Source organism: Sorex fumeus, unplaced genomic scaffold, assembly GCF_029834395.1.
Source record: "Sorex fumeus unplaced genomic scaffold, SorFum_2.1 ptg000131l, whole genome shotgun sequence".
In the NCBI taxonomy this organism is placed as follows: Eukaryota; Metazoa; Chordata; class Mammalia; order Eulipotyphla; family Soricidae; genus Sorex; species Sorex fumeus.
The window spans coordinates 22,376,986-22,402,904 of record NW_026606188.1 but is presented as its reverse complement, the minus strand read 5'-3'; the positions used below and the strand labels follow the sequence as shown (position 1 = coordinate 22,402,904).

Genomic DNA, 25,919 nt, shown 5'->3' with positions numbered 1-25,919 from the left:
CGCGCGCTCCGGCCTCGGCTGCTCGGGCCTGGCCCCGCCCCACGGAGCGCGCTTTTAGGGCCTGGCCCCGCCCCGCGGCGCGAGCGGATGGGCGGGGCTCTCGGCGCGCGGGTAGGCGGGGCGCCCGGTGAGCGGGGAGGGGCGGGGCTCTCGGCGCGCGGGTGGGCGGGCTCTCAGCACGCGGGGTCCGGGGCGCTCGGCGCGCGGGTGGACTGGGCTGTCACCGCGCGGGGCCGGGGGCGCGCGGGCCGGGGGCGCTCGGCGCGCGGGTGGGCGGGGCGGCCGGTTGCGTGGGCCTCGGCGCGGGCCCCGCACGCTCTAGCGAGCCCTTTTCCCGCCCGTTCTCGGGGCGGCTCCCGCGACGGGGCTGGCTGTTGCTCACTCCTTTCTCGTCCAGGCCTGTCTGCTGCGGGGGCGCCGGGTGCTCTCGTAGACTCTCTCCCACCCCTGCAGCCTGGGGATTTTTTCAGCCCCGCCACCATGAACGGGGTCGTGATCCCCCATACTCCCATCGCCGTGGACTTTTGGAGTCTGCGCCGGGCAGGTTCAGCGCGGCTTTTCTTCTTGACCCATATGCACTCGGACCACACCGTGGGTCTGTCCAGCACCTGGACCCGGCCCCTCTACTGCTCCCCCATCACTGCCCACCTCTTGCATCGGCACCTAAAGGTATGGGGACTTGAGTGGGCCTCTGAGTGCTGGCCCATCTGGGTGAGGGCCTCTGCTCGGTAACAGCCTCGAACCAGAGTGGCAGGAGGCCAGGAATTATCTAGCATCGGTTCACAGCAGCACTGAGGCCTCCAGCTGGCCTACCGGGGGCGTGTTTCGGTGTGAATGGGGAAGTCTGTGAGCCCAGCAACGGACTCTTTATTTCACAACTGCCTGTCTTGAGGCTCCACCTTGGGGCACCCAGAGGAGCTCTGCAGGGTCACTGTGCTGGCTTCATCCCCTGCACCCTGTGGAGCACACCCCTGGCGACTCCATGAGTAGCTCCTGCGCACCTCTAGGTACTGGTCAAAACCCCGAGAGAGGGGCTGGAGCGATGGTACAGAGGGTGGGGTGTGGTGTTTGCCTTGCGCTGATCCTGGTTGTGCATTCCATATGGTCCCCTGAGCACAGCCAAGAATAATCCCGAGCGTCTCCAGGTGTGGCCCCACAACCAAGAAAGAAACCAAAAAGAAAGAAAACTAAAGAAAGAGAGCTCCCGGGCGGGAGGTATAGTACAGCGGGTAAGGCACTTGCCTTGCAGACAGCCACCCGGGTTTAGTTTCTGCAACCGATATGGTTCCCTGAGCACTGCCACAGGAGTGAGCCCTGAGTACTGATGGGATATGGCCCAAAAACCAAAAAAAGAAAAGGAGAGCAAACTCAACCCAGTGTGCTGGGTAGAAAGTGATGGTTCAGGGGCTGGAGTGATAGCACAGCGGGTAGGGCATTTGCGGTGCACACCGCCCACCCGGGTTCAGTTCCCAGCATCCCATGTTCCCCGAGGACCGCCAAGAGTAATTCCTAAGTTCAGAGCCAGGAATAACCCCTTGTGCATCCCTGGGTGTGACACCCCCCCAAAAAAAAGAAAGTGATGTTTCACTACCCCAGCTCTCATCTGATTGGTGGGTACAGGGTCTTGAGACTCTGGTTGGAATTCGGTTTTATTTTATGACCTCCCCCACTCGTTTTGAATAGTGAACTGTAATTTACAATACTGCCAGTGACCAGTTCATGTGGACGTCATGGTTCTTTTGGGTTTTTAGTGTTGATTTTTTTTTTCCTTGGTCAGAATTTTGTTTGTTTTTTGGGTCATACCCGGCAATGCTCAGGGGTTACTCCTGGCTTTGCACTCAGGAATCACTCCTGGCGGTGCTCAGGGGACGATATGGGATGCTAGGAATCGAACCCAGGTTGGCTGCATGCAAGGCAAACGCCCTACCCACTGTGCTATCACTCCAGTCCTTTGGTCAGAATTTTTTTCACTGAACTGCTATTCACCCCCACCGCATCCCCACATACCTCTCTCCCCCATTACTCTGACCCAGGGAAGTTTGATACTGGCCCACTAGGCTTTTCTGGGCTCTTCACTTAAGACTGTATAGAAGGTAGGAGTGAGGTGGAACAGTAGTTGTTTGGCCCTCCCATCCCACTTGGCAGCAATTGCAGGAGGGTTTTGGCCTTTGTCCCCTGCTGTGAGAAGGGGCAGCTGGGCATGAAGCCTAGATCCTGTGAACTAACTGGCTGTTTCTCCAGGTATCCAAGCAGTGGATCCACGCTCTGGAGGTTGGTGAGAGTCATGTGCTACCTTTAGATGAATTTGGGCGAGAGACCATGACCGTCACTCTCATGGATGCCAATCACTGCCCGGGCTCTGTCATGTTCCTCTTTGAAGGCTACTTTGGGACCATCCTGTATACAGGTGCATCTTTCATGCTTCCCCCCGTTTTCCTAGCCCACACACTTGTTTTTTTCTTATTTTCTTTTGGGCCATACCTGGTAGTGCCCAGGGACCATATGGGGTGCAGAGATCAGACTCAGGCCAGTGGCTTGCAGCTGTAGGCACCTTAACCATGTACTATCTCTCTTGACCCTCTAGACACTCTCTTGAGCAGACTTAACTGATCCTGAAAGTCTGGAGCTCTGCTCCCTGAGGTGAGCTCAGCAATACTCTTTCAGGTCAGTTCCTCCTTTGCAAGCCTCTTAATCTTATAAAGAATGATCCTGGGGCTAGAAGTGATGGTACAGTGGGTAGGGCATTTGCCCTGCTCAGGGCCATCTGGTTCGATTCCCGTCACCCCATAGAGTTCCCCAAGTCCACCAGGAGCGATCCCTGAATGCAGAGCAAGGAGTAAGCCCTGAGCACCACCAGGTATGGCCCAATACCATCACCCTTCCCCGCCCCCCCCCACCCCCGAAAAATAATCCAGAAAAGCTGGAACAGGATGCAAACATTTCCACAGGGAAGCAGGATTGCTATCTTAGTTTCATGCCAGACTCCATGATTCTTTGACCTGTGTCCAGTGAGGGTGTCGCCATCTGTTGCTGAAGATGAGCAAGTCCTGCTGCTGCTGCTTTGGCTCTCACCTCTGTACCTTCCCAAACATTGTTTTTCTAGGTGATTTTCGATACACGCCATCCATGCTCAAGGAACCAGCTCTGGCAGTGGGGAAGCAGATCGATACCTTGTACCTTGACAACACCAACTGCAACCCAGCTCTGGTTCTGCCATCCCGGCAAGAAGCTGCTCACCAGATTATTGAGCTCATTCGAAAGCACCCTCAGCATAAGGTGAAGATCGGTGAGTGGCTGTGTTTCCTTTTCTCTTACTTGTAGCAAATGAGTTTAGATTCCTCACATCTTTGTGTCTTTGTGTATTTCTCCTCTCCTCCTGAAATTACTCTTACTAATCTATATAAAGCTGCAGTCTGGATCTGGGGACAAAGGGCTGACCCTGTGGGTATTGTATGCTGGAGGTCGAGGCTTGGTCCTTGGCACACGGTCCCCCAGCACAAAGCACTGATCTGGGAGTAGCCCTGGGCATCACTAGGAGTGACTCAAGTGGAAAGGAAATGTTGGTTGTGGTGGGGACATGCACAGAGGATTCAAGTGCATGCTTGAATTTGTGTGTCAGAGCCCCTGGTTAGACCCTCATAATGTCCTTGTGGTCTTCTGAATACTGCGTCAGTGTTTTCACAGCTGCTCGTGTGGGGACAGGGTCTCCTGGTGCATTAGGAACCCAATGGTCGATTCCCCCAGGTGATGGGCGGAAGAACCAGTCACAGGCAGGTGGCTGGCAACGCTTTCATTGAAATTAATCCGGGCTAATACAGGGAAAGAGGAACTGCTTCAAAAATGGAGACAGGGATAGAGTGGGAAACAATCCAGGTGAAGTATAGCACAAACATACGCATGGGAACTAGGGAGTGCTTCTGAGAGTCAGATGTGCCTTGGAAGCACTGCAGCGGGTGAAAGGATAATAGCAAGTGTGATTTGTAGTTCAGTTAACGTAAGCTCTCTGCATGGGAGGAAAGTTGCCCCAAATTTAGCCTGAGCTGCTGGTAATACAGAGGGGCAGTGATTCCACGGATTCTGCTAAGTGAACCACAGCAATTACAAGTTGTGGGGAGACAAGGGATTCCCAAGAGCAGGGCCAAAACCAGGCCCTGAATGCCATTAGATGTCACCCAAAACCCAAAATTCAACAAAAACACAAAACCAAAAACCTCTCCTGTCTGTCTGTTGTCACCACTCTGGGAGTGGAGGGAATACACCATGGCTCTGCGCTCAGGGATCACTGCTGGTGGAGCTCCGAATACACCAAGGGATCACTGCTGGGGGAGCTCCAGATATATCTCCTATGGCTCTGCACTTGGGTCTCTGCTGGCGGAGCTCGGAATACACCTAGGAATCACTGCTGGTGGAGCTCCGAATACACCTAGGGATCACTGCTGGCAGAGCTCGGAATACACCTCCTCTGGCTCTGTGCTCAGGGATCCCTGCTGGTGGTGCTCGGGGATCCCGCATCTGACCTGGGCCACTTTGTGCTCGGCTAGTACCTTACCCATTGTACTCTCTCCTAGTCCTGTTTACTACCACTATTGCCCAGATTTAGACGACATTTCTTTCTGATTGGGCTAACTGGACCTTTTAACTGGTGCTTCTGCTTTGAGCATTTCATCCAACACTGCTCTTACATCTTTGCTTAAAGCCCTGCTTTAAGGAGGAGCATTATCACAGGAGCACAATCAGTTATGCTCCTGTGATCAGATTTAGCCATTTCCAACATAAATCCAAGCTTCTCAGCAGCACCTCTATTATCTGACCTTACCTGACCCTCTGATGTCATTTATTACAAGTTTTTTATTTGTATTTAAGAGACATCAAACTGATCCCTTGGAAAATTCTGTGTTGAGACCAGAGCAATAATGCAGCAGGTAGGGCACTTGCCTTGTGTGCTGGGTCACAGAGATGCTCAATATGTTGGAGCACACTGTTTAATAGAAAAGGACCTCAGGGAGGTTGGGAGGACAGAATAAGTAGAAAGGATTGAGGAAGGCCTGAGAGATCGTACAGCTGGTAGGGCTCTTGCCTTACTCTTTATCAACTTGGGCTGATCCCAACAACCCATCTCCAGAAGTGATCCCAGGGTGCAGAGCCAGGAGTAAACCCCGGAGCACCAGAGGATGTGGCCCAAATTCCTTCAACTGAGAGATCCTCTTCTATGCTCATCTATAATGTCTCTTGTAGATAATGTTTCTTACAGTCCAAGACTTTGTTTTCCCGGTGCCTAAGGCTTGGGAGGTGCTCTTTCTGTTGTGCTGAATGAGTGAATTAATGGATTGTGTGTTATCACCACTCTTTCTCCCTAGGTCTCTTCTCAATTGCCACCTCCTCCTGGAAATTCTGTTTACTTATTTAGGTTTGGGGCCACCCCAGCAGTGCCCAGGGCTGACTCCTGGCTCTGTGCTCAGGAATCTTTCCTGGTGGGCCCAGGAACCACATGTGATGCCGATGTTTGAACTGGGTTTGATGTCGGTGGGCCCCACTGGTGACTTCTGTGAAGCAGGGAGGAGAAAGATGGTCACTTTCTCCCCATCCGCTTCTGCCGCTTGGGACCCAGGGAAATTCTTCACCTCACAGAGAAGAATTTCAGGAGTAGACAAGCAGTGAAGTGAAACAGATTTTATTTGGAGGTTTTTTGAAGGGAAGAAGAGAAAGTGGGAAAGAGTGGAGGGTTACGTGCTCAAGAGACAACCCAGGCTTCTCCAAGGGCGGAGAGAGCCCCTACACACGTCCCAGCATTAGACACGAAAGCATGAAAGTCCCCATCTCAAGAGGGGAGTTGTGGGCAACACATGTGCTCGGGCACCACATGTTCCACCATGTGGACTCGGGCACCATATGCACACCGTTCCTTTGTTCAAGGTGGCCTTTATAGGGTTTCTCCAACCTGCCCCCACTTGAGTTTCTACCTAGGTAAAAGTCTGTTGCTAAGGAGGTTACCACAGGGATTGGAAGTGGTGATGGTCTTCTTTGAAATTCCTTTCCTGGCCTTTTGTTTCTGCAGGAGCTTCCCTTGGTCTGTTGCTGTAAATAGGTGAGGGTCTTCTAAGGCCTTAGTTCCTGTTTCCTACAAAATGACCTTTGCAACTTCAGAGTTATTAATTCCCAAGAAATTTACTGCCATGGCTTGGAGAGGGAGCCTTCCCTATCTGCCTGCCTGCTGACATCATATTCAGCTGCCTGCAAAGCAAGCACCTGACCCCTGTACTTTCAGGCCCCAGTTTGTTAAAGATTTAGTCGACGTGTCAGGATTTCCCAGTAGCTTCCTCCACTCACTTCTTCTAATTCCCTTTTCAGGACTTTACAGCTTAGGGAAGGAGGTTCTGCTGGAGCGCTTGGCCTTCGAGTTCCAGACCTGGGTGGTACTGAGTCCTCAGCGCCTGGAGTTGGTCCAGCTACTGGGCCTGGCAGATGTGTTCACGGTGGAGGAGGAGGCTGGCCGCATCCATGCTGTGGACCATATGGAGATCTGCCACTCGGCCATGCTCTGCTGGAACCACATCCACCCGACCATCGCCATCCTGCCTACAAGCCGTAGGGTCCGCAGGTCACATCCTGACATCCACGTGATCCCGTACTCCGACCATTCCTCCTACTCAGAGCTGCGCACCTTCGTGGCAGCGCTGAGGCCCTGCCGGGTGGTGCCCATCGTGCAGCGGCAACCCTACCAGGACTGCTTTCAGGACAGCCTGAGCCCTGGGTTACCAGTGCCCCAGGTTCCCCGCTCTCTTCCACCACTCGTGAGCTCCTCACAGAAAGCAGACTTTCTCTGGTTCTGGTTAGAAAAGAGGCTGAAGAGACCAAGGACTCTGGGAGTCACATTTGAGTCCCTCGAGGAAGCTGCCAAGCAGTCTCAAGGTAGCAGCAACCCAGAGGAGGCCCAGGCTGCACATGAGACAGTTCCTGAGCACCTGGAGAAGCAGCTCTGCCTCTGCCCCGTGCAAATCCAGAAGCCAGTGTTCCCCAACTGCTGCATAAGAGAATGGAATGGGGTATCCCCTTTTTCCAAGTCCCAGAAAAGAGGTCCTGTACAGACTTCCCTCCAGAAGAGAAGCTCAATACAAATTTCCCCCTTTGTACGGGGTGTTTCAGAGCACTTAAGGTCTGCAGTCTCTCTGGAAACCAAAGAGTGCACTGATGAACCCCCCTTGGTACTCAAGGGAGACACAGATGCCCCCAAAGCCACAGGGAGTCAGAGTGCCTGCCCGGGGCTGAACTCTCACCTGTTTCACGATAACAAGGGGGACAGTATTCTGACTCCTGAGTCCCAAGGCCTGGCATTAAAGTATCTCCTGACTCCAGTGAGTGAATTCCAGGCAAGGTTCTCTTCCAGGCAGTTTGACCAGCAAGTGCAAAAGTACTATAAATGTTTGCCAAAGGATAGGTAGAAAGGACAGAATGGACACCTTTTTGGCCCAACACTGCACTTTGGGAAAGAGTAGCTGATGACCAATCGGTGGTTTTGTTGGGGACCTTACATTTCTGTCTTCACAAAATTCTCATGGGCTGGCCCCAACCCTCCATCCCCTAATACACTCAATATGACATCCTAGTGCTGTGGAATCCTCAGTGGCTTCCTGTGTTTAGGAGACACTTTTGGCATATCCTCTGCCCAGCATTCTCAAGCACAGAAAAGGTATAACATGCCCCAGGATGATCAAAGCTCTTGCTTGTGGGTGCCCTGGGCTCCATCCCTGGCACAGGGAAGGAAAGGGTAGAGGGCTGGGGCTGGGGTGTGGATCTGATACTGGCTGGAGATTTGGCCTGAGTAGCATATCACATACCATGCAGGAGGCTGGGGAGATCATTCAGAGGGTTAATACACCCATGCTCTGTGTGCTGGAGTGCCAGCTGTGATCCTGAGCACTGCACGCTCCCTTGAGCACCAGTGGGTGTGGTCCAAAGTAAATAAGCATTCTTGGCCGGTGCCTTGCCTTAGACTCAGTGTTCAGAGGGTGTGGCCCTTAGTACCACCCCCCCAAAAAATGGTTTCAATAAATTTGAAATAACAATCTGTTTAGCTATTTAACTCTATATATCATCAACTTTTGAATGTGCAGTTTGTGTATGTGTGTGTGTGGTGTTTAATTATTTTTCTCTCATAGACATACCAACCTTTTTCTTTTTTTCGGTCTTTTTTGGGTCACACCTGGCAGTGCCCAGGGGTTATTCCTGGCCCTGCTCTCAGGAATTACCCCTGGCGGTGCTCGGGGGACCAAATGGAATGCCAGGGGTCCAACCTGGTTGGACTGTGTGCAAGGCAAATGTCTTATCTGCTGTTGAGGCTCTAGCCCAACATACCAACTTTTTACTTGCTTGGTTACTGGTGCTAAGGGGAGGGAGTTTTAGGGAGATGGCATGGTTTGGTTTGGTTTGGTTTGGTGGTATCAGGAATCAGACTCAGGGCCTCGTGTGTGAGACATGCTTTCCCACTAATCGTTAGCTCCGGCCCCAGGCAGTCCTCTTACTTGGATAAAGGAAAGGTTAAGAGCCTGATTCAAAAAGAACCAAGTTCCCAGGTGTGCCAAGTGCCATTCCCCAAGTCCCTTCTCTCTTCACAGATTAAAGTCCCTAGGTAGTGCTGTTTTTAAAGTCAGAAACAAGGGGCTGGAGAAATAGTACAACAGGTAGGGCACTTGCCTTGCATGCATCCAACCCAGGTTCGATCCCCGACCTCCCATATGGTTCCCTGAGCACTGCCAAGAGTAATTCAGGAGAGCAGAGCCAGGAATAACCCCTAAGCATCACTGCATGTGCCCCCCCCCCAAAAAAAAAACAATGTTAGAAACGGGCTGGGGAAATGAGTTGAAGAGCCAAACTAAGTACACACATGCACAAACACACACCTTGCAGCACTGAGCAGCTGTGACCCAGAAACTACAACAAAACACAAAGTTAGGAACTGGCAACTGTGGTACTGAAGGCTAAATGGTAATCCAGGCAGCACATTCCAGATCCAGAATGTCAGAGTGACTTGCTGTGATCCCATCCAAGTGACTTCCTGTCTCTACCTCTGGAAGGGAACAGGAAGCCATGAAGAGCCTTGTAACAGTGAGAAAAATTCCACCACTTCCTCTGTGAGAGTTTGTAGTGTCACTGGGGACTTCTCTGTAACAGCCCACTGCGGGATTGGGCACTCCTCCCCAAGGCAGTACCTGGAACCCAAGTAGACATTCAGTCTCAGGATACCAGTGGCCCCCCAGCTGCCCAGAAGCCCTGACTTTTTGGGTGAAATACAGTTACTAAAGATCAAATGTGCTGCCAGACTGCCCGCTGTGCACATTGCTAAAATGCTTGCTGGGTCCCCTCTGGGTCTGACGGGGCTCCAGAGCTCACAGCCTGTTTGTGGCAGTGCCCAGGGCCAAGACCATCTGGGAGAAGGAGGGAGGGTTTGGTTCTGCCCTGTCCTTTCCTGCTCTCAGCCTAACAAAATGCCAAAGCAGTAAGCAAGGTCAGAGGGCGCCAGCATGGGGGATCAGACACACGGGTAAAAACTGCTTTCAAGTGGAGCCAGAGCCTTTGCAATAAAGCAGGCTCAGCTTGGGGGAGGAGGGGGCTTGGGGAGGGGTCATTCTATGCTTAGAGATGTGAATTTGTTTATTTTTGGGGGGGAGAGCCACAGCAGGTGGTGCTAAGGGCTTGCTCTTTTTTTGTTTGTTTTTGCTTTTTGGGTCACACCCAGCGATGCTCAGGGGTTTCTCCTAGCTTTGCACTCAGGAATTACTCATGGTGGTGCTTGGGGACCATATAGGATGCTGGGGATCGAACCCGGGTCAGCCACGTGCAAGGGAAACGCCCGACCAGTTGTACTATTGCTCCGGACCCAGGGGCTTACTCTTTATTCGGTTCTGAAACATCACCCCTGGTGGTATCCTGGAGGCCATATGGGGTGCTGGTATTCAAACCCTCATTGTAAGTGTGTAAGACAAGTGCCCTACCTGATTTACTATCTCTCTAACCACCAGATGTAAGTAGTGTAGGAAGCAAGATAAGGCCCGGCTCTAGGGAAAGTTGGACACAGGTCTGTTTCTCAGTAACTTTCCCTAGAAACCTCCAGTGGGCCCACAAGGAGCCCAGCCTCAAGAAGGCTTGTGGGCAGGGGAGAGAGATATCCTGCTGAATGCCTGGTCCCCGCTCCTAATGCATAAAGCACTCTGACGGCCCTGTCATCCCCACTGCCCTGGAGCTGACACGATGGCTAAGTTTCTAGTTCAGTGCCTGTCACATGGTGGGCATCTCAAATACTGATTTCTTAACTTGATTTTTTTTTTTTTTGGTTCATAGCCAGAGATGCTTAGGGGTTGATTAGTCCTGGCTCTGCACTGAGGAATTACTCCCGGTGTGCTTGGAGGGACATATGGGATGCCAGGATCAAACTAGTTCAGCCGCATGCAAGGCAAAGGCCTTACCCTCTGTACTGTCTCTCTAGCTTGATTCTTTAAAAAAAAAAAAAAATTCTGCGGCTGAGAAGATGACTCAAAGAGCTGCTGTGCATCTGGGAGGCCTGAGTTTGATCACTCGAGCACTACTAGGTGTGATTCATGCCCAGTATACACACAATCAAACGCTACTTGGGGCTGGGAAAATGCCCAGAGGATTGGAGCATAAGTTTTGCATGTGGGAGCTTTCAGTTCTTGATGCTGAATGTTTCCCCAAGCTCAACTGGGGAGCAACCCCCTAAGCACTATGCCTGAAGTAGCCCCAACCACTAACCCAAGACCCAGTAATACAGGTATTCTATATGTTAAATAGTAAACTTTGAAGTCATATATAAAAATTATTATAGCACTCCATATAGAGCAATTATATGTACAATTTTTTTAACTTGGGTAATTATATAGTTTAAAATTCTGCATTTTACTTAATATTTTAAGCATTTTGTCCTATCACTAAATATTATTCAAAATAATATGTATATTTTGTTTATTATGCATATGTATATGTTTTGGGTTTGGGGCCATACCAGGCAGTGTTCAGGGCTTACCAGGCTTTGCAGTCAAGGACCACTCCTGGTGGGGTTCAGAAGACCTTATAGGCTGCCGGGGTTGATGACATGCAAGACAAGTGCCTTAACCTCTGTATTATCTCTCTAGCCCCCAAAACAGCAATCTTAAGGGGCCAAGGAAACAGCTCAAAGGACTGTCTGACATACACAACGACCTGAGTTTGAGGTTTGGTATGGCACAACCTCCCTAGCACTCCTGGATGGAGCCCTCGTGGCCCCCAGCTGGGAACCATCCAAAGCAAAAACTATGTTTAGGGTCTGGAGAGATAGCACAGCGGGTAGGGCATTTGCCTTGCACACGGCCGACCTGGGTTCGATTCTCAGCATCCCAGATGGTTCCCTGAGCACCACCAGGAGTAACTCCTGAGTGCAGAGCCAGGAGTTACCCCTGTGCATCTCTAGATGTGACCCAAAAAGCAAAAAAATAAAATTATGTTTAATAGTTGTGTAATACCCTACTTGCTTTCTTGAAAGGGTTCCTTCCCCTCCTATTCACTGAAGGGTACTATATTAAAATAACCAAGATTCATTCCATTCAAATGGTCTCAAAATAGTATGCACACAAACCCAGCTCTTAGTAAATATTTACTAAAGTGTGAGCCAGGCTGAAGCTGATTTCTTGTAGGAGCCGCTGACATTTCAGTGCTGTGGACCGTGGCTGGCAGAGATAGGTGGCGTTCCGGGCTGGGGGGCCCTCTGATTGCTGTTATCTGTTAGCAGCCTGGGAATCGAGATGGCCCAGGCAGGGTCAAAGCCAAGGGCATGTTTTGCATATTGGGGGCATGTTTTGTCTTGTAATAATGGGAAAATTCCATACTAGTCTAAAGAACATGTGTCCAATTTCTAGAGGCGGGTTGCTAGTTTTCTGATTTAGTTTCTCCACACTCATAGAACAGTGCCACCTTGCATCTGTTTCTAAGAAATCAGTTTGTTTTTTGATACTAAGCATGACTCCAGAGATCTAGGAAGATCTTGCTTCTAGATGTGAAGGTGCTGGGAGAAAAGAAGCTCCCTAGGGATTAATTATTTATTTGTTTCATGATCGGTGGGAAAACATGTACTTTTCCACAAGGACACTGAAAGTGACTTAAATCCCTTTAGGGAAAAAATGTCTGCCTGGCAGACTTTGGGGACCATTTCTTACTCATGACCCAGACTGTCCTTTGCTCTAGGAAATAATCTGTTTCCTTTCTGTCCTGTCTCTCTACTCTTCTTCTCTCTCCTCCCTTCACTTCTCTACACCTCACAGTGTTAGGGAGCTACTCCTGGCTCTGTGCTTGGGGGCGGGTGTTAGCCTTGGGGAACCCTGGAAAGCTGGGAATTGGACACGGACTTCCTGCATGATTAAAATGAACTTCATTATTCTGAGAATTCCCAGAGCAAGTATACTTCTATAAGGGTGAGCAGAAAGATAGGATGAGGTGTTTTTGGAAAGAGCAGGGAAGCGCCACCAACCAGGAACAAAACAGCTCCTTGTGGCAGTGGCTGAGGGGAGTGAGTGATAAGGGGCCAGTAATGGGCTGACAGCTACTCTCCAGTGGTAGTGAGGACTGAGATTTTGTCATCCTGGACTCTGACAGCTGAAAGAAAATGTCTGAGTTGGACCAGAGTGATAGTACAGCATGTAGGGAACTTACCTTGCATGTGACCAACCTGGGTTTGATCCCCAGCACCACATATGATCCCCAAGCTCCGCTAGGAGTGATCCTGGAGTGCAGAGACAGGAATAAGCAAATAATAATAATAATAATAAAATTTAAGAAGAAAGTGTATGAGCCTGGCATGGAGTGGAATTAGGCTTTCCTTGCTTCTTGAAGAAGTCGTGCAGAAAATCCATGTCTGGGGCCAGAGTGATCATAGAGCAGGTAAGGTGCTTGCCTTGCACACAGCTGACTCAGATTCTATCCCCAGTATCATGTATGGTCCCCCAATACAACCAAGGGGTAATTCCTAAGTGCAGAGTCAGGCGTAAGTAAGCCCTGAACAACACTGGGTGTGAACAAAAAAAAAGAAAGAAAGAAAGAAAGGAAAAAAAGAAAATTCCATATGTTGGTGAGCAAATGTAACTGACCACTTCTCAACATTGTTTGTTGGCCAAAAGACAGTTATAGAAAGATCAAGTGGGGAGCAAGAATCTCATAAGCAGAATTAGAACAAAGTTTCATTACCTGATGTTTTTCCGCCCTTGAGATAGAGATAACCATTCACTAAGACAGACAAGCTGGAAGCCTGACAGCCGAGTAAGGGTCCTCTGCCCACTGGATCAGAAAGCCACTCAGTCACACGAAGGATGGCAAAGATACAAGGAACAATCCTCAGCCACTTCTCTGACCGCTGCATCAGGGAACATCATCATCATCATCATCATCATCATCATCATCATCATCATCATTTGGTTTTGGGCCATACCTCGTAGTATTCAGGTCTTACTCCTGGCTCTGTGCCCAGTGATTATTCCTGACCGGTACTCAGTGGACCAGGTGCTGGGGATTGAACCCAGGTTGGCCCCATGCAAGTCAAGAGCCTTGCCTGCTGTACTGTGTTTTGGCCGCTGGGGATATTTGACAGGTAGGCTTTTCAGCAGAGGTTATGCTGGGAGGTCTATGCAACGATGGGATTGGACTTGAGTGTGCAATGCACTCCTTTGAGCTACCTTCCTGTCCCCATTTCTAGGGCTATTCACACAGATAGAACTTTGCTCTTGTTTACTTGAAACAGAGGAGGTGTTTTCTAAGACATACTGAATGGGAACCTTGAAGTAAACCAGATGATCTCGAAATAAATTGAATAATAATGTGTTTTCAATGCACTTCTTCCTAAAACAAAACAGGTCTTACAATCTTTTGGCTGTTTTGAAGGTAAAAGACAAACAAGAACAAGGAGAGGAATAGTGTCTAAATTTCTGCTTGCTTTTCCTTCCTGTAAACTGTTGTAACATATTACTGCTTCCTCAAAGTATCTCCTACAGAGTGTGAAAGAGTTATGATTTTTCTCCCTGCATAACCCAATTTATCAGTGTCAGGTTATTCTGTTGCTTTAGAGAGTTCATTCACAAATAAACAGAAACCCTGTTATAAATTATTGCACTGTTCTTGATTAAATCTTTTTGACAAGGGACTGGAGGGATAATACAGCAGGTAAGGTGTTCGCCTTGTAGTTGGGTCACTCTGACCCCTCATTGAAACTTTTTTAGTTTAGTTAGGAGTAGCACTATAGCACTGTCCTCCCGTTGTTCATTGATTTGCTTGAGTGGCTCCGGTAACATCTCCATTGTGAGATTTTTTGTTACTGTATTTTGGCATATTGAATACATCACAGGGAACTTGCCAGGCTCTGCCATGTGGGTGGAATACTCTCGGTAGCTTGCTGGGCTCTCCGAGAGGGACGGAGGAATCGAACCCGGGTCGGTCGCGTGCAAGGCAATTGCCCTACCCTGTGCTATCGCTCCAGCAGTAACATCAAAAATATATGCACAATACCACTCCTGGGAATATTACCTCAGGGGACCAAAAAAATGCAGAAAAGGCATCTGCACTCTTATGTCCACTGCAGCACTATTCACAATAGCCAGAATCTGGAAACAACCCAAGTGCCCGCAAACGGATGACTAGTTAAAGAAACTAAGGTACATCTATACAATATAATGCTATGCAGCTGTTAGGAAAAATGAAATCATGAACTTTGCTTATACATGGATGAACATGGAAAATATCATGCTGGATGAAATGACTCAGAAGGAGGGATAGACATAGAATCATTGCACTCATTTGTGAGATATAAAAAATGTATGATAATAATACCTAAAGACAATAGAAATGAGGACCAGGAGGACAGGTCCATGATTGGAAGCTTGCTACAAGTGGGCCAGGGTGGGGAGGTGGGGGGACAAAGAGAGAGAAAAGTATCTGCCAAGAGGCAGGCTGGGTAGTGTGGGGCAGTGCAGAAGAGAAACTGGAGACATTGGTGGTAGGAAATGTAAACTGATAGAGGGATAGGTGTTGGGACATTATATGACTGAAACCCAATCGGGAACAACTTTGTAACTATATCTCATGATAATTCAATTTAAATACACACACATGTGTGTGTGTCTGTGTGTGTGTACTAGGGGTCAGAGAACTATTACTGAGGTTAAGTAACTTGTCTTGCATGCAGCAGAACCGGGTTCAATCCCTGGCACCATATATGGTCTCCTGAGCACCACCAGGAGTAATCCCTGACACAGAGTCGAGAATAGGTCCTGAGTACTGTGAGGTGTGATCCAAAAATTAAGTACAAACAAAGCTATGTGCACTGGGAGCTGGAGAAACAGTACAGCAGGTAGCACCTTGTCTTATAATTGGCTGACCTGGGTTTGATCCCCAGCACCCCATATAGTCTTCTGAGCCTGTCAGGAGTGTTCCCTGAGTACAGAGTCAGGAGTTCTGAGCACTGCTGGGTGTGTCCCCAAAACCTATTTGAGTGTGTGTGTGTCTGTGTGTATTGAACCCCTGAATGGAATTTTTTCTGTTTAAGAACCACTCTAATATAGAGTTTCACTCACACTCTTTGATTGGACTTGAGATAGAGAATCAGGTTGAATCCCCATATGAAAAGAAGATAAATGGTCTGGGGAGATGGACTTTTTTGTTTTTACATAACTTTCTTTGAGAGAGGACTAAGGGGGAAGCATATGGGGGTCTCTCAGTGGCCTCTCAGAACCTGCTCCCCCTTTTTTTCTTTTCTGGGTCATAACTGGCAGTGTTCAGGGTTACTCCTGGCTCTGCACTCAGGAATTATTCCTGGCAGTGATCGGAGGATCATATAGGATGCCGGGTTTCCCAGCACCCTTTAACCATCCCCAGTCACTGACATGTGTGGCCCAAACATTAAAACAAAAACAAAAACAAAAAATCTAATGGCAATAACAAATGAAAGATCCAATAAAGACAAAATATGAACAGGATGTGGAGGTTTAGGCGGTGCTCAGGATCTACTCCTGCATAATGGTCCTGGCTAATTCTGTTTCCAGACCTAGAAACAGGACTGAGATGGGTTGATTAAGGTATTTACTAGGAGGGAATGCCCTAGAATGAGGTCTAGCCTGGAATCAGGGCTGAACAACTAAAAATAGACATAGATATAGATATAGATATAGGTATAGATATAGACATAGATATGTAATCTCAAGATGGGAAAAGAGAGTTGCAAATCACAGTGAATCTTGAATGCTATTGTGAGACTTCAAGGACAAGGCCCAAACATAGCAGAGGGTAGATCAGAAGCCTGGAGAACTCCAAGTGGTGTGTTCAACAGGCAGAGAAGAGCTCTGCAGTATCGCTGTCCTGAACATTACTGTATACCTGACAAGTTACTTGGGAGTTACTTCTCATTTCGTATTCAGTTACTGGCCCATGCACCTTGATGGCTTTTCCAAACCTTCATGACTCCCGTCTCTTACAACTTAGAAAGGCTTTGGAAAATACCTTTGAGCATCAAAGGTACCAAGTCCCTTACCTTGAAGTGACTTCCCTGTCTCATAGTGACAAATCTGGCTGTGCAGCTTGACAGCAGAGATAGCTGAACCAACCTCAGACATTGTCAGAAGTCTGGGTCGTCACCACCTAGTTTTTTCTCCTCACCATCCTCCTTACAGAGTTGTAAGTTTCCTCCTCTGCTCTCAATATCTTGGAAGGCCCTTTTCTCAGTTGAAGACGAGCTTGCTGACCAGCCCTCTCAAGTCAACTTGTTTTTCTCTGCCCCCTTGCCCCCAACCCCCATAGTCACCCCACAAGCAAGGAGATCCAGAATTGTTCCTCTTGCCAACTTCGCTCTTTTCTGCCATTATTCCCATACGCTCCTGGGAAGGTCTCTCCATGGCAGGGCAAGCCATGTGACGACCCTGTCTTCTTCAAGTTTCATTCAGCAAGGCCGGCAGCCACTCACTCTCAGCCTTCTCCTCCCTCAGACTCCTGATCTTTGGTCATTTCAGCATTCTGACCTCTCAGGATCCCTCACAGTCTGGTTTTCAAAGACCTCATTTCCTTTTCCTCACCACCCATTGCCAATCATCCCACTGCCAGAAAGTGTCCTCCTCTTCAAACTTAATTAAAATCCTTCATTTCTTCAGGTTGGAAGTAATAGTTCAAGGGAAGTTTCTTACCTCTAGGGTAGCCATCTCTAGCACTGCATGTGGTCCCTTGAGCACCTCTGGTAGTTACCCCTGAGCTCAGAGACAGGAGTAAGCCCTGAGCATAGTGGCTGTATCCCAAACCAAAACAAAACAAAACCTCTTCATTTCTCCTGGCCTATTTGCCCAAATATCTCTAGGGTCTGTGTCTCACATGTTGTCAGCTCTCTCCATGCTTCACCCTCCCCCCTAAGGAAGCCATATACTAACCTGTGATTCTGTGGTATTGTATCACTCTCTCTAACATAGATGTTCTTGCCTTGAAAAATTTCAATCAGTATAACTCATTCTATCTACTCTGTGCATGCACTGGAATAGCTGGGATGTTGGAGAAATGACTCAACCAAGCCAACCTGTTTAATTTTAAATCCATGATCTCATACATCAAAGTGGCCTTCCACACAGCTTATAAGCCCATCGCTTTTCTAGGAGGCTTGGCTCCCTGTTCTCACTTCTCTGCTTCCCTCTACAATGTACATTGAATTCTGTTGACTCTGTCTTGAGCATATCTTTTTTCTCCCTTTCTTCTCTCTTCCGTTCTTCTTCCTTACCCTTCCCTCCTTTCTTTCCTTTTATTTTTTCTTTCACTTTTTAGGCCACACCTAGTGGTGCTCATGTATCATAAAAAGTGCTGGGGATCGCCCACATTCCAGAGAAGTGCCATAACCCTGTACTATCTCTATGGCCTCCTGATACATATTCTTAGAAGTAACAGATGAAGCTGGAGAGAGTGCTCTCAACAGGCTGAATAGTTGCTTTGCATGCAAGGAGGCCCTGGGTTTGAGCCTCTGCACTGCACGATCCTTTTGAGCATCAAGAGGAGTGATCCCTAGACACAGAGACAGAGTAGCCTCTGAGAACTGGGTATGGCCACTGGACAGGAAGGAAGGAAGGAAGGAAGGAAGGAAGGAAGGAAGGAAGGAAGGAAGGAAGGGAAGGAGGGAGGGAGGGAGGGAGAGAGGGAGGGGGCAGGGAGGGAGGGAGGGAAGGAGGGAGGGAGGGAAAGGACAGGGAGGAGGGAGGGAGGGAGTGGGGAGGAACGAAAAGGGCTAGAGGGCTAGTGCAGTGACTAAGACACTTTTATTGCACTCAGTGGACCTGCATTTGATCCCTGACACTTCATATGGTCCCCCAAGAGCCACCAGGAGTGATGCCTGAGTGCAGAGTCAGAGCACTAAGCACTGCTGGGTGTGGTCCCCCCAAACAAAACAAACAACTGGAAAGGAAGAAAAAATTAACACATGAGTAATGGGGAAAAATTGAAAACAAGAATCTGAGTTAGGAAGGTCTTGCAGTGAAAGATGGTGAGTTAATCTGGGAATTTTGGAGAATGAGACTCTGCATTGTTTTTTGGTTACTTCTTTAGTACAAGCATTTACAGAGAGAATGGCAAAACTTTCCTTTCAACATTCTCACAAAGATAAAAGGTATATGAAAGGAATGCCTTGCCACAGAGGTGGGGTGGGAGGGGTGGGGGAGGGGGTGGGGATGGGAGGGCTACTAGGATCATTGGTGGTAGAGAATGGGCACTAGTGGAGTGATGGGTACTCGATCATTGTATAACTGAAACCCAAGCATGAAAGTTTGTAAGTCTACAACTGTACCTCATGGTGTTTCTCTAATAAAAAAAATTTAAAATTAAAATTAAAAAAAAAGAAAAAAGGTATATGTCACACTTAGTTACATACTTAGTAAAATGAAGAAAGGAAGAAGAAAAAAAATGAGTGAGTTTGTTTACAATAGAAATGACTGGAATGTTTTAGGAATTAACACTATTTCTTATAATAGACATGTTTTCTAACTCTGCACTTAAGAGGAAAAACATGTTTTACTTGCTTTGGAGTCAACAAAGCCATTAGGTTAAAGGTTGCATTTCCTGAGAGACTAGGCTCTTCTGTAGAAAAAAGCTCATTTATCAGTGAATAGTTTTAAAATTATTCCAAGTGAATGCTTTGTCTGCGCAGGACCCTAGTTCAATCCCTGGCACTGCATGCCCTACAACCAGCATCATTTGGTGTAAGCCTGGAGGCCTCCCCTAAACACTCCTGCATGTGGCTCTGGGGGTTCCTGGCACCACTGGGTTTGAACAGTGTTACCACATCCTCACACCCTTGGGCTGAGCATTGAACCACTGAACAGTCCAGACAGTTGGCTGATATGGTGAGGAGAGATCCCAGGACCCATAAACATAGCTGTGGAGTCTTGTTCTCCCAAGTTATTTCAAGTATAACAAAGTTGGTGGTTTATTTATTTGTGTGTGTGTGTGTGTGTGTGTGTGTGTAGGATCACTCCTGTTGGGGCTTAGGGAACCATATGCAGTGCTGGGAATCAAACCAGGGTTGGCCATGTGCAAGGCAATTGCCTTCCTGGGTATATTCTCTCTCTTGAACTTAGAGGAAAGTGGGAGTGTTTTTTGCTTTATTTTGTTGTTGTTTCTAGGGCCACACCTTGGAGTGGTATAGTACCAGTGGAAAAAGAATGAAAGCGGAGTCAGGATATTTGAGTGGAGTAACAGAAAAACTTTTCTGGTGGACAGTTTTCTGAATATGTGAGGAAAGGTATCATTCCTTTTTAAAGCAAGGGGATAGTGGGGTGCATGAGTATGCCTTTTGTCAAACTCTAGTAGATAAAGAAGTCTGGATCCCTACCCACACCCCAAACAAAGCCCAGGTGTGTGTTCTGTCTATTTTTGCCCCGATCATTCTGGGAGTACTGAGTTAGCTCAAGTGGAAAGAAATCTATTTTCACATTACACAATCCGCCAGCCAGGGATGGGGTGTCACTCTTCTTTCTCCTCCACCCCCAGTGGGGTTACTCTCTTGGAAAGAACTAAAAGATGACAAAGCAATGTGGCAAGTGATTTTAAAAGTAATAAACATAAAAATTTCATTCACAGCCAAAGATACGATTGTTATTCTGAGATTTAATGAATTTCATTCCATAGTTAACTGAATTCTGATGCTTTCATCACTGGGAATAAACAGCCATTAATTTAACACAAGTTATTAGCACAGCTGCATATGAGAAATTGTGTTAGAAATTATCATTCCTGAGTTTGTAGGAAGTACAACACAACACCACACAAAAAAATGTTCAATCAGCAGATTTCAAGCTCCTGTCTTAATTGCCATTCCCCTTGTAGTATTTGGGGACTGAGGTGGTTGGGCCACACCCAGCAGTGCTCAAGCTTACTCCTGGCTCTGTACTCATGGCTTACTCCTAGAGGGATTGGGGGACCTTATGTGGTACCAGGGATCAAACAGGGGTCTGTTGCATTCAAGGCCAGAATTTGAACTCCTGTAATTATTTCTCTGACGGCAGAAAAAATTAGTGAATTACTTATTTATATATTTAATGGTGATGGGGATCAAAATCAAGACCTCATGCATATGAGTCAAATGAAGAAAGAATGAGTCAGCTCATGACTTCTCAGACGCAGGAGAAGTGAACAGCACAGAGCCATGCAGCTCCCTTGCAGCTAGAGAGTATAAGGTGAGAATTGGCCAGAAGAGACTGCTTCACCCAGCTGCACCAAACCATTTCCCCAGCTTGTCAGTCCCCGTTTGTACTGTGAATGGAAGAGCAAGTTGCTCAGGCCTGCTCTATGTCACTAAAACCACTCTGCTTGTTCCGCAAGCCTGTGTTCTTTCTTGAACACGTATTATCTTTTTCTCTCCCCAACACATATTTCTAAGTAAGTTTCAATAAACCTATATATAAACCTATAGTCAATAAACCTATCACTTTAAAAAACCTTTCTCTCTCATATATATATGTTCTCATATATATGTATATATATGCCACCCGTCATGTATATATATATATATATGCTACCCGTCATGTATTCAATATGCCAAACACAGTAACAAGTCTTTTTTTTTTATCATTTTTTTTATTAGTGAAACACCATGAGGTACAGTTATAGACTTATAAATTTTTGTGCTTGGGTTTCAGTTATACAATTATCAAGCACCCATCCCTCCACCAGTGCCCATCCTCCCCCACCACAGGTCCCAGCATCCCTCCCACCCGCCATCCTCCCCCCCACCCCGTTCCACCCTGCCGCTGTAGCAGGGCATTCCCCCCTGTTCTCTCTCTCTTCTTTTGGGTACTGTGCTCTGCAAGAGAGGCATTGAGTGGCAATCATGTTTGGTCCACAGACCACTTTCAGCATGTCTCTCCCACCCTGGGAGGGTCTTCACAGCACCCTTTATTTGGTGCTCTCTTCTCTATCTGAGCTTCTTTTTCACCTAGCACATGTGGCTGGCCTTCAAGTCATGGAGCAAAATTCCTGGTACTAATCTCAGCCATTCCTGTTGCTTTATGTTCCCCAGATGAATGCAGTCTTTCTGTGTCTATCCCGCTCTTTCTGACTCATTTCGCTTAACATGATACTTTCCATGTAGTACCACTTGTATGTAAATTTCATAACTTCATCTTTTCTAACGGCTACATAGTACTTCATTGTGTAAATGTACCAAAGTTTCTTTAACCAGTCATCTGTTCTCGGGCACTCAGGTTTTTTTCCAAATTCTGGCTTTTGTAAAGAGTGCTGCAATGAACAAACAATTGCAGATGTCACTTCGACTATACTTTTTTGCCTCTCTGGGATATATTCCCAGGAGTGCTATATCTGGGTCAAATGGGAGATCAAATTCTAATTTTTTGAGAATCGTCCATACTGTTTTCCAAAAGGGTTGGACCAACCTGCATTCCCACCAGCAGTGAAGGAAAGTCCCTTTCTCGCCACATCCGCGCCAGCACCTACAACAAGTCTTACAATTTGTTGTGAGACATTACTGGTGCCCACTCAAGCAAATCAATGAGCAATGGGAAGACAGTGCTACATATATATATATATATATATATATATAGGAGCAATAATATGCTGGGTGGGGGGTACTTGCCTTGTGACCTGGTTTTAATACCCAGCAGCCCATATGATGGAGCACAGCGGGTAGGGCGTTTGCCTTGCACGCGGCTGACTTGGGATTGATTCCTCCCGCCTGCATGGCAGAGCCTGGCAAGCTCCCTGTGGTGTATTTGATATGCCAAAAACAGTAACAACAAGTCTCACAATGGAGACATTACTGGTGCCTGCTTGAGCAAATTGATGAACAATGGGAGGACAGTGCTACAGTACAGCCCATATGTTTCCTTGAGCCCACCAAGAGTGATCCCAGAGTGCAGAGGCAGGAGTAAACCCTGAGTATCATAAGGTGTGGCCCCAAAACAAAATAAATTAATATAATAAAAAATATAACCACTTTCACCAAGACCTCCAATAACATCTGAATTACCCAGTTCACAAGCTTCTCTCCTTATACTCCTTTGCTGCCATAGATGGGAACTTCTAAAAGTTCTTGATTTTCTTCTGTATGAGTTAAAATTGTCTGGGGTGCCAAAGAATAGGCCATTTGTCTGAGAGTTTGATTAAAACATAAGAACACTGGTGCTAGAGAGATAGTACAGAGAATATATAGTACATAGTCTTGCAGAGGGCTGACCTGGGTTCAGTTCCTAGCACCACATATGGTCCCCAAGCACAGGGACTGATTTCTGAGTGCAGATTCAGGAGTGAGCCCTAAGTACTGTTGGGTGTGACTTAAACAAATAAAATAAGGAAATAATATTGATGGAACATAAATAGGAGGACAAGAAGATAAAGAATTACTATAATTTGTTTAGAAGTGATTTATCCTATGATTTGGGGCAGAGGGATTTACCGTGTCTCCAGTCAAAGAATCCTTTGTGAATAAAACTGAGAAACTATTCTGGGGAAGAAGTAATATAGAAAATGGCTCTTAAAAAAGAGTGGCAGGGGCTGGAGCAATAGCACAGTGGGTAGGGTGTTTGCCTTGCACGCAGCCAAACTAGGTTTGATTCCCAGCATCCCATATGGTCCCCCAAGCACCACCAGGAGTAATTCCTGAGTGCATAAACCAGGAGTAACTCCTGTGCGTTGCTGGGTGTGACTCAAAAAGAAAAAAAAAAGAGTGGTAGAGACTGGCAAAATTTCTACCAAATCAAATCTCCTTTATCCTGGGCACCTGGTTTGATCACATTGGCTCTTAATCTTCCAATAGTTACCTGGATCCATTGTCCTGAACTCCCACACTCCCACTAATGAATGTCATGTTTGCAGAGTGTAAATATGAGTTTGGATTAAAATTTTTTTCCTGCACATTCATCCTATTCTCTCTCTCTCTTTCTCTCTCTCTCCTTCTCGTTCCCCTCTCTCCCTCTCCCGTCCTGCCTCCCCTTCCTTTTTCCTTCCTTCCTTCCTTCCTTCCTTCCTTCCTTCCTTCCTTCCTTCCCTTTTCTTTCTTTTTTTCTTTCTTTTTCTTTCTTTTTTTTCTGGCCAAATACAAAGAACCTAGTGGAGAAATCCAAGGCTCCAGGGCATGGGGCAGAGACATAAGAATCTAGATGGAAGGTGCCTGAACCTCTAAATGACTTCATGGAACAGAGCAACCGTTTCATCCTGGGACTTTGCTCTAGCCAACTGCAATAGATAGACAGTATGAGCTGGCAATAAAAATTGTGTTAAGGGTTTGGAGAGATAGTACAGGGGTTGTGACCAATTTAGGTTCCCTTCCCACCAACGCCTGAGCACAGGGCCAGGAGTAGCTCCCAAAGTACTAGCATGACTCTTATAGCCTCCCCACTCCCAAACACACACACACACACACACACCCTAAAGTATGTAAAGTCATTGACATGTACTTGTTTGCTATAGCAGCTGGTTAACCCTAAGTATTAACTGAACAGACAAAGAATAAATGTCACCTCTCCTCCTCAGGTTCCTTTACTAAAGACATTTTGAAGAAATCATGGAAAGAGGAGGTCTGGACATATCCAATTCTTGCAACTGCAGGAAATGGATGGGTGGAGAAATTGCCCATTCAAGGTTGGCTTTGACTCCCTAGGTCACAAGCTTGGTCATAAGAAATCAATATGGGGGTAGAAGAGATAATACAGCCAATAGGTTGCTTGCGCTTGCCTTGTACAGTCAACCTAAGTGCAAGACCCAGTACTCCATCTGGTTCCCTGAGTCCCACGAGGAATAATCCCTGAGCACAGAATCAGGAATAAGGTTTAAGCACTCCTGGGTGTGGCCCACAAACCAAAGTTAAAACAATAACAACAACAACAACAACAAAAGAAATCAATATGGACCTAGTGTCTAGGTCTTGCTTTCTTATATACCTATAAAAGAAGCCAGGGTTTTGCAGAGAAATGACTGGTTCTAGGGCTTGGGAAGAGAAAGGATAGATGAAGTTGAACCACTTTACTACAGGGATATAATAAAAATGACCCAGGGCTGAATGGGTACACATTGACTAAATCTGAACAATTTCAGCCCCAAAATAAATTAAGGATAGTAAGGAATTATAAACCATCAAAACAGTAATTGTAAACCATTGAAACAGTAATATAAATGAGCCTCTATTATTAAATAGACAAATAATAATTAATCATAAGGAAGAAATATACAGATAAGAATCATCAATAGATGGGCCAGGCAGATAGGTAGGGCTGCTAGGAGTGAATCCTGAGTGCAGAGCCAGAAGTAAGTCCTGAGCACCACCGTGTGTAGACCCAAAACCAAAAAATCAGGTGAGAGGGAATATCCGAAGTACTATGTCTCCAGTCCCTCACCTGTTATTTTTTTTTTTGTCTTATAACAAGTGGGCTCTGTTTAAACTTCCCTTTTCTTCCTTGCTGAATTGATTTATTACTTGTGGGATGACTTGCCTACCTCTTTGGTTCAGCTGCTCAGAACTTGACTGCAGCTCCTAAGCCAGTGGTTCTCACCTGCAACTCTGAGTCTAGGCCCTCAACCCTTGGCATATCATATACTAGATGAGATTTTGTTTGTTTGTTTCTGCTTTGTTTCTGTTTGGGGGCCACATCCTGTGGTGCTCTGGGCTTACACCTGGCTCTGCATTCAGGGATCATTCCTGGTGGGCTTGGGACCATATGGGACGTCAGATAAAACCTGGGTCGGCCTATGCAAAGCAAGTGTCTTCTACCTGTTGCACTACCCACCCCACCCCTTTTCTTCTTGGGACTGGCAACAAACAAGAGTTTCTTCTCTTTATGCTGCTGACCCGACACTGTCCCATACTTCCATGTTGTGCTTAATAACACCCTCACCGTGTTTTCCTAATTAAATGCTCTTTCAGTTCCTTCCATCCAACCAGCCAACCTCCTCACTGCTACCGGATTTCTCCTGAAAGCACACATTTCCTTCAAACTATATGAGGGGCTAAGGAGATTGCTTAAAGAGTTTAAGAGAAGTCAGATGAAAACAAAACAGTAAGAATAAAGAAATGGTAGAGAATGGAGAAGAGTACGGGGAGGTAAGGTGCTTGTTTTGCACATGGTGATGAGGGTTCGATCCCTTGATTCAAATACGGTCCGCCTGAGGATAGTCAGGAGAGATGGCCAATGCAGAGCTGGAGCAAACCCGGGTGTATCTGAAGTCCCACGGAATCTCTCAACGCTGTCTGAGGACCACCTCGTTTCCACAGCGTCCAATTCTACAGAATGTTGCGTGCTCCAGACGCTCCATTTCCCTAGCACCTGGCCTTGCTGTATCGTGGCTGAGGCAACAGTCGTGGTAGCACTGGCCCCGGGCAAGCTTTGCGTTCTCTGGGGTTCGCTTCGGAGCAGTCTATTTTTCCTTAA

General features: G+C 47.2%; 1 protein-coding gene across 2 annotated transcripts; it reads left to right on the top strand.

The window, feature by feature from the left end:
- The first annotated feature begins 446 nt into the window (after positions 1-446).
- Positions 447-7,553, top strand: DCLRE1B (DNA cross-link repair 1B). 2 transcript variants are annotated; one of them, XM_056139079.1, is made up of 4 exons: positions 447-669; positions 2,242-2,407; positions 3,104-3,286; positions 6,349-7,553. In XM_056139079.1, exons 1-4 carry the CDS (start codon positions 481-483, stop codon positions 7,437-7,439), a joined length of 1,629 nt encoding a protein of 542 aa, XP_055995054.1. In that variant the 5' UTR covers positions 447-480; the 3' UTR covers positions 7,440-7,553. The 2 variants fall into 2 exon arrangements, with proteins under 2 accessions (XP_055995054.1, XP_055995055.1); XM_056139080.1 differs by lacking the exon at positions 2,242-2,407 and having other exon boundaries at positions 536-669.
- Positions 7,554-25,919: the final 18,366 nt, after the last annotated feature.